At 35.8% G+C, this 15,266-nt stretch overlaps 1 protein-coding gene and 1 long non-coding RNA gene across 3 annotated transcripts; one reads left to right on the top strand and one right to left on the bottom strand.

Annotated features, from left to right (window-relative positions):
* The first annotated feature begins 196 nt into the window (after positions 1–196).
* LOC130722133 (uncharacterized) lies at positions 197–8,219 on the top strand. 2 transcript variants are annotated; one of them, XR_009013783.1, is made up of 10 exons: positions 197–615; positions 1,459–1,743; positions 2,014–2,075; positions 2,183–2,328; positions 2,410–2,479; positions 3,529–3,680; positions 4,058–4,369; positions 5,721–5,888; positions 6,973–7,380; positions 8,084–8,219. It is a non-coding gene; the product is annotated as an uncharacterized LOC130722133 (long non-coding RNA). The 2 variants fall into 2 exon arrangements; XR_009013782.1 differs by lacking the exon at positions 8,084–8,219 and adding an exon at positions 7,856–7,996.
* Positions 5,413–9,435, bottom strand: LOC130722123 (G-type lectin S-receptor-like serine/threonine-protein kinase At1g11300). The gene is made up of 7 exons (XM_057572761.1): positions 7,915–9,435; positions 7,580–7,675; positions 7,199–7,410; positions 6,902–7,109; positions 6,413–6,650; positions 6,177–6,327; positions 5,413–5,922 (listed from the first exon to the last, which is right to left on the bottom strand). Exons 1-7 carry the CDS (start codon positions 9,191–9,193, stop codon positions 5,617–5,619), a joined length of 2,490 nt encoding a protein of 829 aa, XP_057428744.1. The 5' UTR covers positions 9,194–9,435; the 3' UTR covers positions 5,413–5,616.
* Between the last annotated feature and the right edge of the window lie 5,831 nt (positions 9,436–15,266).

Here is a 15,266-nt window from a genome sequence, read left to right as displayed (position 1 = left end):
CCAAATTAGGGGGCCTTTTGGTAAATTTAAATGTAAGTCAACAACACTCTCGATCATAAATTAGTTACTGACAATAAATTTGTTAAAAGTATTAACTTTTATAGATTACCTTTATTTAATTTTCTATAAATTTCTCTCTCAAAATTAATATTAAAAAATCTCACAATCTCTATCATATTAAATCTGCGCGCTAGTTATTGCCTACTCCTACTCTCATAGCTTGCTTCAATTGCAATTACAGACCTAAAGACTGCAACTCTACCTGGTGGTCATCATCTCACCTCATGCTGATGCAAAGCAACAAATCTTCCCTAACGCGTGCCCACGTTTTCCGATGGTAGTCGCACCACCCTGTCAATCATGGTACTTTCTTCACAGAGCTGACGCTATCAAGGTTTTCCTATCCTGTTGCACCTTGGCCTCTATATGTAGTGGTTTGATGTGTTGTTTTTGTGAAGTGTGGAGTTTGAGAAGTTATCACTACTGAGATTGCTTCTTTTGTAAACTCAGCATCCCATTTGTCTGCAGCATGAGCAAAGAACAATTTAGCCTTCTTTGGTCCATCATTTTCTTCCGCGTGAGCATCCTGCCAACACAATTTTCGAAGGTGGTAAGGTAACTAGCTTAATCTCTTGTACCTCTAGATCAGATGAGCACAAAGATTTAAATTACTCCAGTAAAGTTCTTTTGAAACTCTATATTTTGAGTTTTAATTTTCTGCTTCTGAAACATGATTTCTCATTGCTTCTTTTCAGTTGGGAATCCTGATTTTTTAAAATATAGCTCTAGATTCCTACACTTATTATTTATCTGAAATCAATAGGAAGAAGAGAAGGCAGCCAATGATTTAAGCACTGCATACTAAGGATTCTTAGGGGTTCTTTGTCATGCAATTGCACTATCACAAATATTTAATGGATTTCATTCTATGCTATCATAGTCATGCCAAATAGTACCTTGGCTTATATGAATTTTTGTACATTGTACTTATCCAAAGCATAATTCTGAACGTCTAAGTCAAGTTTTAAACTTTCTGTGACAGGTATGATAAGAAATATTTACAGATGTATAGCTCAACAATCTAATAAACTTCTCTTTGTACTTTTATAGCAAGGCTAGCTGTCAAGTCTCAAATGTCTGATAATGGATCCTATCACAAGATTGAGTTACCAACATTCTGAATTAATTATTCATCAAAGTGATCATATATATGACATGAAAAAAATGTTAAATTACAAACTCTTGGATTTTTTAAGTAATTGTGCTAGGATTAAGTACAAAACCAAATTGTGTATGTGATCTATTTCTTCTTCTGTTTAGATTTGTTAGTCATTTTTGTGTGCTGAATCCATTTGTTTGACTAACTTAGTTCCATTCATGTGTTTTTATTTTCTGGTATCTTCTCCGTTTTTATTTAAGTAGTTCAAAGTGTTGTTGAGTTCTATATTGTTCATGTAGGAAAGGGAGGACCCTTGAACACTTACCACACCTTGATTTTGATGTTCTGTGAAAAGGGACACTGGAACAATGCCTACAAGTTGTTGAAGGAGATGGTTGAAGAAAAATGCCTAAAACCAGATCTGCAAGTTTATGAAATGATTCTAGAGCTGCCGAGGAAGGCTGGACAGCTAAAAATGCATGAGGAGTTGGTGGAGAAGATGGGTTGCCACGGGATTTGTCTCTCGCCCTTTGTAGAAGCAGCTTCATCATTAACATCTATAAGCCAAATAAGAGAACTTTCAAGTAAGACTCTAAAATGGTGGTATTATTTGCTAATTGTTGTAAGTGATAGGAAATGAAGGTCTTTTATTATTTATTTTAAAAACCGTGTGCTTTATTCATTTTAGTTTTAAGGCTGGTATTAATTTTGTATCCTGATGATGAATTTTGGCTTAGCTGATTAAGGTCCTGTATGAAGTTATTTTTGTTTCCACTTTATCTCTTTGAATTAGTCATGAGCCCAACTATCCCTTTTTCTTCTCTCCTAATAATTGATTGGAAATTTTCATGCAGTGTTTCCACATTTCAGGAGGTTGTAAATGCTATTGAATGCAACAATGGAAAGTATGACTGAGGTAAAATTTTTGAAGATTTTGTTTAAAGTGGATTCCATCTTTTTTTCCGGTTAGTTTTACAATGCATCAAGACTGAAACCTCTTTTGTGGGGTTTATTTGTATCTAGAGTTAGAGATCATACATCAGTCCGGGAGGCTCAGAAGAATGGATCGTTAAAAACTGATTGAATTTGTTTCCAAAGCAACTGCCTATATGTTCCTCCCCTTATGTAACTAGAGAAGTTAGTAGACAGCTTATATGATAGTCAAAAGAGTGAGTCAATCTGATAGAAATTTAAGTTTTAAATGATTTTCTCATTATCTATGTACTCATAAGTTATATTTTCTTTTTCAGGTTTTGACGCGGAACAGATTCATGGAGTTATGACCCTGGAGCTGCATCCTTATCCAAGTCACATCCATAGGTATTAGCTGGCCTGTACTCATAGTTGCATGCTTATACACATTAGTTATATTTACTTTAGCTTTATGCTGATACTTTAACTTAGTACCTAAGTTTTTTTGCAAACTTTATAAAGCTTTAACCACTAATCTACTCTTAATTATTACTCCCTCCGTTCCTAAATATAAGACCTAGTTTCAAAATTTTGAAGTTCCTAAATATAAGACCTAGTTACAATAATCTAACAAAAGGTTTTGTACTCTTCCATTTTTACCCTCCACATTAATTACATGTTTTCAATCTCAAAGTTACCACCTTCCATTAATTACTACTATGACTTTTGGGATATCAATGGTGAGTGCATAAATTCTGAACTTTTCTTTTCTTCTTCACACAATATTCATCTTTTCTTCTCCCCTTTCATCTTTTCTTCTCCTGTTTTCTTCTCCATTGTTAAAAGAGCATGAAGTTCAAAAAGGACTTATGTTTAAATGGGAACTGGAAACGGTTTGGTTTAGTTTAAGTTAGTTTGGTGGGAACAAAAAAAAATTCGTTGTTCAAATGACAGAGAGAAAAGGAAGCGTTTCTTTACCGGTAAACAATTAAGTATAGTAAAATGATTTTTTTTTTGAAATCAATAAGTATAATAAGTATATAAAATGTAATAAATGCAATGATTAGTAGTGAGAGAAAATAACAAAGGGTAAATAAGGAAGAATTGATGCATTTTTAAAAAATCAATACACTAATTAGTCACATTAAATACTTCCTTAATAAGCGCAATTTTTTGGAATAGGTCTTATATTTAGGAACGGAGGGAGTATTCTTCTTTCTAAATGGTAAACACACATTCGTATGACAACAAATTAAATGATATGCATTTTGTTTAAAATAGCTCACATTGGGAGTAGGAGGTATAACAATAAAAGTGATTTTGATTTGCATATTTTTTTGTTTCATCTTGGATATTTATATTTTAGATTGGTGAGCTGTTGCACTAACACATAGCTCATTTTATGGAGTGATTACTCGAAGTGATATCAAAATTCTTCAATTTAGTGTGATTTCAAGGATTTTCAGGGATATTTTACTCCCCTGTCTATGTTGCAAGATTCTCAGAGATATGGGTACAATAGTGTAGATATTGCCTAAACCTATGATTGGTGCATTGCCTAAGGGATCTGTGGTTCTAATGTATGATGAATATGAAGAGGTAGCAAAAGGTGAATAACTACCACTAGATTTTCCTTAAACCATTGAGCTGTTTGGTTTCATTTACAAATTTAAATGAGTTATTTGCTAGATTTTATAAGTATGTTTTTTACTTGGTGTTTCTTCGAGAACTCCATTTCTAAATAATCATGTATAGATTTATTTAAGTTCAACCATATCCAAATTACACCATATATCTTTAATTTACAATATTGAATTACTAGCTGTGATTTTGCCTAATATGGTTGTTTCTAATATGTCAAGTTTACTGAAAAATGAGAATATTTTGGGGTTGAACATTCTTTAGTTAACATTCTTGATTCCTGTGATGTTTGTTTTCTATATATGCATATCATAGTAATTTAAAATATTCTCTTGGAATCCTAAGGAAATCAAATGAGGAGGTATCATCAAAACAAGATGAAACTGATGGGATGATTGTACAGTATAAACCACCTGTAGGTGAAAAACTAAGCCCGTTGTTCCATTATTTCGTGGTTTCGATAAGCTGTCAGAACCTGAGCTTCTGCAGATGGATTAGAAGACCGTTGCTGATTTCTGAGTTCTTATGCGTATAGCTGAAAAAGTGGACTCACTAAATAATCATTCTCCACATCAACAGATCTTGAAAGATGAGAAGGGGGCATTATCATATGTTGATGTTGATTACAGCTTTTGGATAGATGAGACACATGTCAAGGTAACCAATGATTGTTTCTTCTACGGGTACTTTGGACATGAAGAATCACAAGTTCCTTTTTGGTTTTTTATTGGTTTGGGAAAATTGTGGGTAGAAATCTTTCCATTGTTGTGCAGAAATATAGATATATGCAGATATTGTGTAGAAATAAAAATATTTGAATTCTCTTGAAGTAAAAGCTTTTTATTATCATTTTTATAGATTCACATTTTCATATCAGTATATTGGATGTCTACATCTAAAAATTTCATGAAATAGAGATACGCAACCCAAAAACTCTCATCTAATGCTTACTTAAGAGTTTTCCTTATAATTAGATTCACCTTTTAAAAAAAGATATAAAATTTGCAATTTACTAATTCTAACAAGAAGTTTGCAGTGTGCAAAAAATACTTTTTATTTTGTGATGTAGATGATTATAATTTTTCTCAATGATGTCTATGGTGTTACAATCCCTTTTTTTATGATCAAATATTTGACAATCTCATTCTCATTTCTTCACTAATGGTGTTGTCATATTTGTTGTGATTTAATTTCTCAACAGTCAAGTAATTGGGTGGCCTCCTCTTCGACAATGTAGAACGAGCAACTCTAATAACCAATCCAAATCAACCTAAGTAATAGACCCTTTTGCATAGAAGAATAAGAGCAATATTTTTGTGAAAGGAAGAGTGCTGACCATGAAAATGATAATAACTGCATCAATGTATGCTGAGAATTGTTAATTCGATCATTCGTAATGCTAGATAAACATTGATTCTTTAGTTTTGACTGTATGTAGAGTTAGTTGTTATACGTTTCGATTATATTTTAACCTCGAAAAAATCACGTATGAAGACCCCGTGCATAGCACGGGTCTCAATCCTAGTTATCTTAATTTCTAGATAAGCTCTCATGTTCAAATCATTGCACTCCCTCACCAAGTTGTAGTATTTACAAATTTTAAAACTTAGAAACTTTAAGTCACCTTGAACTAGGCCTAAGCTTACAAACTCAGCGTTTAAAACTTTAGAACACTGACTTCACTCAAAACAGACCACTAATAACACAATCTTTGCATGTGTATAAAACAATTGTACTTAATATTTTTACACTACCAAGTAACTTCTAAAAGCTCTCAACTTGTCATTACTACTATAATATTGATCATGAAATTAAACATACTACAAATCTTTTAAATGTATACAAGTTTGGCCTCATCCTAGTTCAGTAGTTCCTTCAACAAATCTTACTAGATATCTCTATTTTTATCTTCCTTGGATTTCTGTAACACTGACACCATTGTTTGAAAATGAGCCATGATGCTCTTCAGAGGACAATGGTAATATATTCTCCTTTATGATGAATGCAGGTTGCTTTGGTTGAGGAAGATTTATAATTTCACTGTTGAGCATGGATATTACAACAGCCATAGCAGGCCTGTCTCTTGCACTTTCTTGAACACACAGAAGTCCAATGTGCACACACCTCAAAATATCCTTCTCCTGATCAGAACCATGCATCCCTTCATCTATTAAAGGTACAATATTGTTCTCATTCCATAGCTTCCATGCCTAAAATAAAATAACAGACACAGTCATTAACAATTTGGAAGTTAGGAGTTGCACCAATACTAAGGACCGAAATGCTCCGTCCCCCCCATTTGGTGTTCTCTCCTATCACACCAAATTGTGATACTCATATGCCTAGACAATACAATTTTATTGGTGAGACAGAAAAGAAAACACCAAATGAAGACTGGGGATCTTCATCTTAGTACTAATTGGGTTCCTTTGATTGAGCAAGGTGATGAATATAGGAAACATACAAATCCTAAAAGGCTCAGAGATTCCTCATTTTTATAAAAGCTAGAGATCCTTCTTCCACTAACGATCTCCAAAAGCAAAACTCCAAAACTAAAGACATCTGATTTCTCTGAAAACAATCCTTGCATTGCGTATTCTGGGGACATATAACCACTGTGACAAAATGTTAGATAATGTATTATGCAAGATATTTGTAAACTACATTAATAACCTTGGTCAAAGGCAGAGGGATACTTACTATGTGCCAACAACCCTTTTAGTATTAGCTTGATCTTCATGTCCTCCAAATATTCTGGCCAAACCAAAGTCTGATATTTTTGGATTCAGCTCCTCATCCAGCAAGATATTACTTGCTTTCAAATCTCTATGAATGATCCTTAGCCTAGAATCTCTATGAAGATAAAGCAAACCTCGAGCTATTCCTTCTATTATAGTAAAGCGTTTTCTCCAATTTAAGAATTTATTCTCAGGAGGATCTGTAAAATGGAAAAGGAGGCAACCTCACAAATCACAAAATTTTGATTTAACAACTATGTATGTATCATGTATGTGTGTGTGTTAAACACTAAGTTTTCCCACAATTGGTCATTTTCCCTTCTTATGCAAAACAGGAAAACTCAGATAAGTCACAAAATAAAAAACATTATTTATGTGCATGAAAGGAGTGTTGTTGAAATTTTGAAACAGATATAACATAGGTACATAACAGGGCATCAAAAGGACTAACCAAAGATAAATGAGTCCAAGCTTGTATTTGGCATGAATTCGTAAATAAGCATCTTTTCATCTTCTCTACAGCAGCCAAGTAGCCTGACAAGATTGCGGTGTTGAAGCTTAGAAATCAGCGTGACCTCATTCGTGAATTCTACCAACCCTTGTCCAGAAACACTGGAAAGTTTTTTAACTGCTATCTCTCTGCCATCTTGCAGCTTCCCCTATAATATTCTTACATAATGATTCTGGAATTTAAAAAAATGGCTTTACATATGAACATGATTCACATTGCAGGACTTAATTTACCTACCTTGTATACTGGACCAAAACCACCCTGACCAAGTTTGTTGGAGAAGTGGAAGTTGTTTGTGGCAATTACAAGTGTTTCGGTATCAAACAACAACGAATCCTGCAGTTCAACTTGTGACGGATCTCCAACTCCAATTAAACTGCCACTTATATTTTCTGCTGATGCTTCTCCTCGGTTGAATAGTAAGAACCCTTTTCTCTTCCTTTTTCTAGCTGATTCATTAAAATGTAGTTAACTTAGCAGGATTTGGAGACATGGAAATATCTCAAACATGGTAATAAATTTGAGAAGCTATAATTTATCAACAATTTATCAACATAAAGAGAACACAAACAACTGCAAATTAAAATTTAAAAAATGATTTTACAACAAAATATATACCAAAGTTCTCCCATAAGAAATATGCACCGATGACAAGTATGACCAATCCTGCTATCACTGAAATTGTAATGATGGCCTTGTTGTTTCTCTCTTTATCTGTATTTAAGAAATTGTAAAAAAATAAAAGGAAAATGACCAGTATTAGTGCATGTTTGGAAATCAGTCTACAGTTGAATCTAAAGTCAGAATCAATTATGTCAAGAAGTTTCAATGGCTAGCTTCTTAATGTTAGAATTGATTATGGTGGAAGAAATACTGATTCAAGCATGTTATTAGGCCCAACCCTAGTGTTTGGACAAAGATAAGAATCTAGGAGAGGACAACAGTTAACATACCAAGTTCTGAGCTTGCTACACGAATGCCAAGATCAATGCCTGCACTTGAAAACTGTTGTGTGTCAATTAGATTGCCACTCCAAGTCATGCATTTCTCAGAATCGTATGAATATGCAACACAAGTGCAATTCGCCAAACACTGACTCCTGCACATTTCTTCTGAACTCAGTGAACTGGCCAATGACTGCTCTGCAAAGTCTGGAACTTTAACCTTTTGCAGATTCAGAAATCCATCTGCTTCACTCCCATTTTGATTTGCATTTCCACACTGAAGAGCTTTCCTTCTAAGACATCCATTAGTCCAGTTTTGTCTATTCCATTCCTCTCTATTACTTGGTTCAAACCCTTCCAAGCAGCTGCATATTGGTGATCTCTCTGAATAACAGATACCAAAAGCCCCACATTTACCATAAACATCACACTCAGATACTTGAGCTTCCCACTCCACTTGCCATTCCTTCTCCTCATAATCCCATAACTTCTGTTGTAACTTTCCCTCCCAGTTCAGGGCAAAAAGTTTCAAAACAGATTCATTTGCATAAGCATAACTGAGATAAAAAGTGCCATCTTCTTGAGCATTTAAACTGAAACCATTAAGATAAGAAGATTTCATATCAGGTATACCTGTGAAGACTCTACCATTCCATGGACCACTGCGCCAGTACGGGTGAGTTTCTTCATTCCAAATGAAAACTTCTGGAATAGTTTCTCGTTCAATGGTTGTAGTGAAGTTCCCGCGGGATGGATCAGAAGGGTTTTTCCATGCTGTGATTCCAACTTTCTCACCTGTTCTTTCATTGTTGCTCAGTCTCATGTTTGGCATCAAAGTGTCTGTAGGATGCTGAAAACTCTCCCACGCCTTATTTCCTGTACTGTCCAGGAGATCAAGTTTCCCAAAATCTGAAAGTTTGGAACTTGAGTTGGTAGAAATGTTTGATACATTGGAAGACCACATCACATGTTTTTGTCCATTCAAAACCACAAGGTTTCCATCATTGGATATTGTGAAACTCCCAGAAGAGTCCTTGAGTGGTTGGTCTCTGTTAGCTACCCATATCACTGTGGATTTGGACATGTACCAAATTCCTACATAGCGATTAGCAGAATTTTCAGGGCTGAAAAATCCTAAGGTGAAAGCACCATCATTGGAGGTTATAGTTTCAGGGTCCTTTATGAAATGAGAGGAATTGATGGTGTCTATGGCAGTGCTAAAATATAGGCATTGGAAACAAAATATAATCAAAGTTGAGAACAAACTTATGTAATTGATGAAGGCCATCGTTGCTGCTGAGATGAGAACCTGTTACATAAATTCATTATAGATGAAAAGTTTTCTAATCTTTTTGAAGGAAAATTTCTTCTAGTTTGAGAATTCTTGACTTTTCAATGCCTTGGAAAAGTCTATGGCTGATGTTGCAACTTGCGTGAAACTATCTATTTGGAATTTTGGGTTATCATGAATAGCTAGTTCATGAGATTCTCTTTCTTTCATGTCTCAGCTGCAACATTGCTAGTAATTCTGAACACCCTGAAGGGTTTTGTCTAGAAGTTTGTTGCCATTGTGTCATTCTTTGTTCAATACTAAGTTGCAAATTTGTCAAACCATGCTTATCTTACTATTCATCTTAAATCTATACATTTTTTATTGATTAATGAAATCATGCTAATAAAAATTGAATTGAAGCCAACTAGTCAAGAAACAGACTGGAGCTCCTTTCTCTTCACCTTCGTTTAATTGAAGAATTGAGGTTTCTAAACAACCAAACTTTGAATTTGTATTCTTCAATCTCATTTTCAGTTGAAATATTTGGTAATATTATTGATATGAAAAACTGTACAGGGATTCCTCTTCTTATAGAGGGAATTACATAATGTGATTGATCAAAGTCAAAGAAGGAAATCCTTGACTAAAGAGAGAATTAGGGAGAATGAATGAAAATAAGAAACTACCTAAAATAAACTAAGTACAAACAGGAAACAACATAATTATATACAAACAAAAATATAACTGCTAATTAAGAGCATTAAATGCTCTATTTCACAGTCTGTTGACACTCCCCCTCAAGCTGGCCTAAAGATATCCTCCATAGACAGCTTGCTAGTTATGTTGTCAAAGGATTTCTTGGGTAATCCTTTGGTTAGGATGTCTGCCGATTGCTCTGCAGTGGGAACATATGTAATACAAATCTGCCCACTTTCTATCTTCTCTCTGATGAAGTGTTTATCAACTTCGACATGCTTGGTCCTATCATGTAGGACCGGGTTGTGTGCAATAGATATTGCAGACTTGTTGTCACAATAAAGCTTTATTGGAGGAGAATTGAAAACCTTTAATTCCTGTAGAAGCTTTTCCACCCATAATGCCTCACAAATTCCATGAGCAACTGCTCTAAATTCAGCTTCTGCACTACTCCTTGCTACAACGGTTTGTTTTTTACTTCTCCAACTAACCAAGTTTCCTCCAACAAAGGTGCAATAGCCTGATGTTGATCTTCGGTCTGTCACACTCCCTGCCCAGTCTGCATCAGTGTAGGCTTCTACCTGAAGGTGCCCACGGTTTTTATAAAGAAGCCCCTTCCCAGGTGATCCCTTCAAGTATCTTAAGATTCTAAAAACTGCCTCCAAGTGTTCATGACCTGGTGCATGCATAAACTGGCTTACCATGCTTACAGCAAAGGCAATGTCTGGACGGGTGTGAGATAAGTATATTAGCCTTCCCACTAGTCGCTGGTACCTTCCTTTGTCCACCATATTTTCTGTTTCAGCTGGTTGCAGCTTTAAGTTGGGCTCCATGGGTGTTTCTACAGCTTTGCATCCAAGTAATCCTGTTTCTTTTAAAAGATCCAGAATATACTTTCGCTGGTTCATAAAGATACCTTCCTTTGATCTTGCAAACTCAATTCCAAGGAAGTATTTCAATGGGCCAAGTTCCTTGATTTCAAAAACTTTAGCAAGTTTCTCCCTCAGATTTTTGAGTTCCAAGCTATCATCACCTGTCAGAATAATATCATCAACATATACAATCAAGATAGCAACCTTATTATCTGCTGAATGTTTATAGAACAATGTGTGATCAGCTTGGCTTTGGATATATCCAAGCCCTTTTACCACTATTCCAAACCTCTCAAACCATGCTCTTGGAGATTGCTTCAGCCCATATAATGACTTCTTTAGTCTACACACCTTATTTCTTCCAAGTTCTTCTTCAAATCCGGGGGGAAGACTCATAAACACTTCTTCCTCTAACTCCCCATTCAGGAAAGCATTCTTTACATCCAATTGATGTAAATGCCAGTTGTAACTTGCAGCAAGGGATATAAGAATCCGAACAGAGTTAAGTTTAGCAACTGGAGCAAACGTCTCTTGATAGTCTACTCCATAAGTTTGAGTGAACCCTTTTGCCACCAATCTCGCCTTGTACCTCTCTACACTTCCATCGGCCTTGCACTTAATGGTAAATACCCACTTACAACCCACCTGTTTTTTGTCACGTGGCAGGTCTGTTATTTCCCAAGTTTCATTCTTTTTCAGTGCACTCAACTCTTCTAAGACTGCTAAATTCCAATTGGGATCATCTAGTGCTTCCTCAATGTTTCTAGGCACAAACAGATCTGTTATTTTAGAGGTAAAAGCTTTGTGATTCGGTGAAAGATTTTGGTAGGAAACATATTGGGAAATGGGATGGTTTGTGCTAGATTTTTCTGATTTTTGGGTGCAGGTTCTGGTTCCTTTTCTAATAGCTATGGGTAATTCAATAGTAGAAGTGAAAATGTCAGTGTTACCTCGAATTTCTTGTGGTATTCTTACTTGGCCTTCTTCCGGGATTTCTGGTTGGCTTGGTGCAGAGATGATGGATTGGTCTTTGGTCCTTTTAGGATACTTCCGAGTATAAACATGGAACTCCTTTTTTGACTGTGGTATTTCTTTCTCTGTTTGGGCTCCACCTAAGTCTGGCATAAGATTTTCTTTAGAAATTTCAGAACTTGTTTCCACATGTTCTTCCTTGTTGCATTCATCAATAAAATTTGTATTCTCTGTGTCTACAATAGGAATGGGCAGCGGTTCATGCAAAAAATTGTCTTCACTCACATTATTATTCTCCCCCTGAAGGGAATGTTTTTGAAAAAAAGGTTGATGTTCAAGAAAGGTAACATCCATGCTAACACAAAGCTTCTTTGTGACAGGATTAAAGACTCTATATCCTTTTTGGTTTGGAGAATAACCAACAAAAATGCATTTTTCTGCCCTTGGGTCTAGTTTGGACCGAGATGTGGAAGGTTTATGCATAAAAACTGTACAACCAAACACCTTTAAAGGCATATCAGTATGTAATCGACATGCTGGAAAAATGGTTTTGAAATTTTCCAAAGGTGTGCGATAATTCAACACACGAGTGGGCATTCTATTTATAAGATAGGCTGCTGTTAGGACAGCATCTCCCCACAAATACTTTGGAACATTACTCTCAAACATAATGGCACGAGCTACTTCAAGGAGATGTTTATTTTTTCTTTCAGCGGTGCCATTTTGTTGAGGAGTATTTGGACATGTCGATTGATGCTGAATGCCTTTATTTTTCAGAAACTCATTGAGATTTTGATTGAAGTACTCAGTTCCATTATCACTCCTCAAAATGGAGATCTTTGTATCAAATTGAGTTTCTACCATTTGTGAAAAACTTTTAAATATATTAGAAACTTCAGATTTTTCATGCATAAGGTAGACCCAACACAACCGGGTGTGATCATCTATGAAGGTTACAAACCACCTTTTTCCAAATTGAGTTGTAATTTTTGAAGGCCCCCAAACATCACTATGGATTAAGTAAAAAGGTCTAGATGCATGATAAGGTTGAGAATAATAAGGAGCTCTTTGATTTTTTGCAAGAACACAACTTTCACATTCAAGAGAAGAACAATTAACATTTTTGAATAAATCTGGAAACAAATGCCTAAGATATTGAAAATTCGGGTGCCCTAGTCTGTTATGCCAGAGCATTATTTGGTCCCTAACAGAGGTGCAACTCATACCACAAAGACCCTGAGCTGCTTTATTTCTGAAAGTATCCTCAAAGTAGTAAAGTCCATCCTTCATCTTAGCACTGCCAATCATCTTCCCCGAAATCCGGTCCTGAAAAACACAATGAGTGTCAAAGAATGTCACACTGCAATTGGAATCTTTGCAGATTTTGCTAATAGAAAGAAGGTTGCAAGATAGTTTGGGCACATGTAAAACTTTTCCTAAGTCAATGTTATTGGATAAGGTAATCTTCCCCTTCCCTGCAATTGCGGAAAAAGAACCATCTGCAATTCTAATTTTTCCATTTCCAGAACAAGGAGAATAGGTTTTAAATAAAGGAGAAAGGCTAGTCATATGATCTGAAGCACCTGAATCAATGATCCATGGTGCATGAATATTTGAGGTGCAATTAAGGGAGCTAGGGGTAGAAAAATTACCTGTTTGTGCCACAGAACCACTAGGAGTACCAGATAAAAAATTAGAATTTAACAACCTTATGAGTTCCTCAACTTGTTCCTTTTTCAAGGAAGTCTTTTCTGCCTCATGAGCTGTAGGGAAAGATTTTTGATTTTTAGGACCTGACTTGCCACCCTTTAGATGTGCTGGCCTCCCAATAATTTTCCAGCAACTTTCCCGAGTATGACCGGGTCTGTTGCAATGATCACACCAGCGGTTTGAGAAGTTCTTCTGGTTAGTAGAAGTCTTAAGGGCAGCAGTTTCTACAGCAAGAGCATTGGTCTCAGAAGGAGGTGCATCCGTTTTGGTCTTTCCCATCATCACACTTCTGCGAGTTTCCTCTCTTCTAACTTCAGCAAAGACCTCACCCAATGAAGGTAAGGTTGCTCTCCCAATGATTCTGCCACGAACTTCATCTAGCTCTTCATTCAGACCAGCAAGAAACTGAAATATTCTACCTTCTTCCACGGTTTGTCGATGGTGTTTGGCATCCTCTGCAGAGTTCCACTTGTAAGTGTTGAAGAGATCTAGATCCTGCCAAACTCGCTTCAAAGAGTGGAAGTATTTTGTCACGTTATTACCTCCCTGTCGAATTTCTCTGACTTTCAAGGTGAGTTCATAGATCTGAGATTTGTTCTCAAGATCTGAATACATTTCCGTGACACTATCCCATAGCTCTTTGGCTGTGGAATAACACATGTAATTGCTGCTAATGTCCTCCTCCATGGAGTTTACCAGCCATGTCATCACTATGGAGTTTTCAGCGTCCCAAACAGCATATTGTGGATCAGCAATATCTGGCATGGGTTTCTCACCAGTGAGATACCCAAGTTTTCCTCTGCCACGAATATACAACTGGACAGATTGGGACCACCGGAAATAGTTCGACCCATTGAGTCGAAAAGTGGTGATTTGGACAGAATAAGATTCACCGAACAGGACTCGCTGCTCCTGCCTTGGAGGCACAGAATGAGATTCGCCGAACAGGACTCGCTGCTCCTGCCTTGGAGGCTGCGAGACTTTGGGAACCACAATCTCCTCCGTATTCTGATCATCGCTGGCTGAGGAACTGTCAGCCATGGATGCAAATCAGATGCGCAGAGATCTTTGCTCTGATGCCAAGTTGAAATATTTGGTAATATTATTGATATGAAAAACTGTACAGGGATTCCTCTTCTTATAGAGGGAATTACATAATGTGATTGATCAAAGTCAAAGAAGGAAATCCTTGACTAAAGAGAGAATTAGGGAGAATGAATGAAAATAAGAAACTACCTAAAATAAACTAAGTACAAACAGGAAACAACATAATTATATACAAACAAAAATATAACTGCTAATTAAGAGCATTAAATGCTCTATTTCACAGTCTGTTGACATTTTCCTATGCAATTTACCATAAGATGCATATGGCACCCTAAAGCCACGTCATGTATTATGGGTAGAAGGGAAACAAATATACACACATTTGGGTAGGGTGTTAAACTACTATTTTGATTTTGATATTTTCTCTAATGATTCCATAACTCGGTTATTTTTTTCCTCTTATATTTAGTGAGACACGTATCATGATTTTAAATGAAATTATTGGATTTTTTTAAGGAGACGCCGGCACGAAGTTTGAACATTTGTGCACTAATACTCTGAAGGTCCCTGATATTATTTTCCGTACGAAAATAAGTCCCTGAAAAAAAAATTTCTAATTCCGAATCCCTGTAATTTTTTTTTAATCAGAATTGGTCCCTACTCGTGTTTCCAGCTTATGTGGCTCAATTTTTACTGAGTCATTTACTCCACATGGCTTTTATATATATATTTTTAAATACACATGGATTAAAAAAATAAAATTAAACATTTAAATTTAAAATTAAAATCTT

Source organism: Lotus japonicus, chromosome 6 (assembly GCF_012489685.1).
Source record: "Lotus japonicus ecotype B-129 chromosome 6, LjGifu_v1.2".
In the NCBI taxonomy this organism is placed as follows: Eukaryota; Viridiplantae; Streptophyta; class Magnoliopsida; order Fabales; family Fabaceae; genus Lotus; species Lotus japonicus.
The sequence above is the reverse complement of the archived record's forward strand: the minus strand, read 5'-3'. Positions and strand labels throughout refer to the sequence as shown.

What these genes read in the sequence shown, in the direction of transcription:
- LOC130722123 (XM_057572761.1), bottom strand. Translation starts at nt 9,193, where the DNA reads ATGGCCTTCATCAATTACATAAGTTTGTTCTCAACTTTGATTATATTT. An exon ending in TTTCTTATGGGAGAACTTTG is followed by an intron (nt 7,411 to 7,579) that starts GTATATATTTTG and finishes TTAATGAATCAG; the next exon opens with CTAGAAAAAGGAAGAGAAAA. An exon ending in CTCTGAGCCTTTTAGGATTT is followed by an intron (nt 5,923 to 6,176) that starts GTATGTTTCCTA and finishes ATTTTATTTTAG; the next exon opens with GCATGGAAGCTATGGAATGA.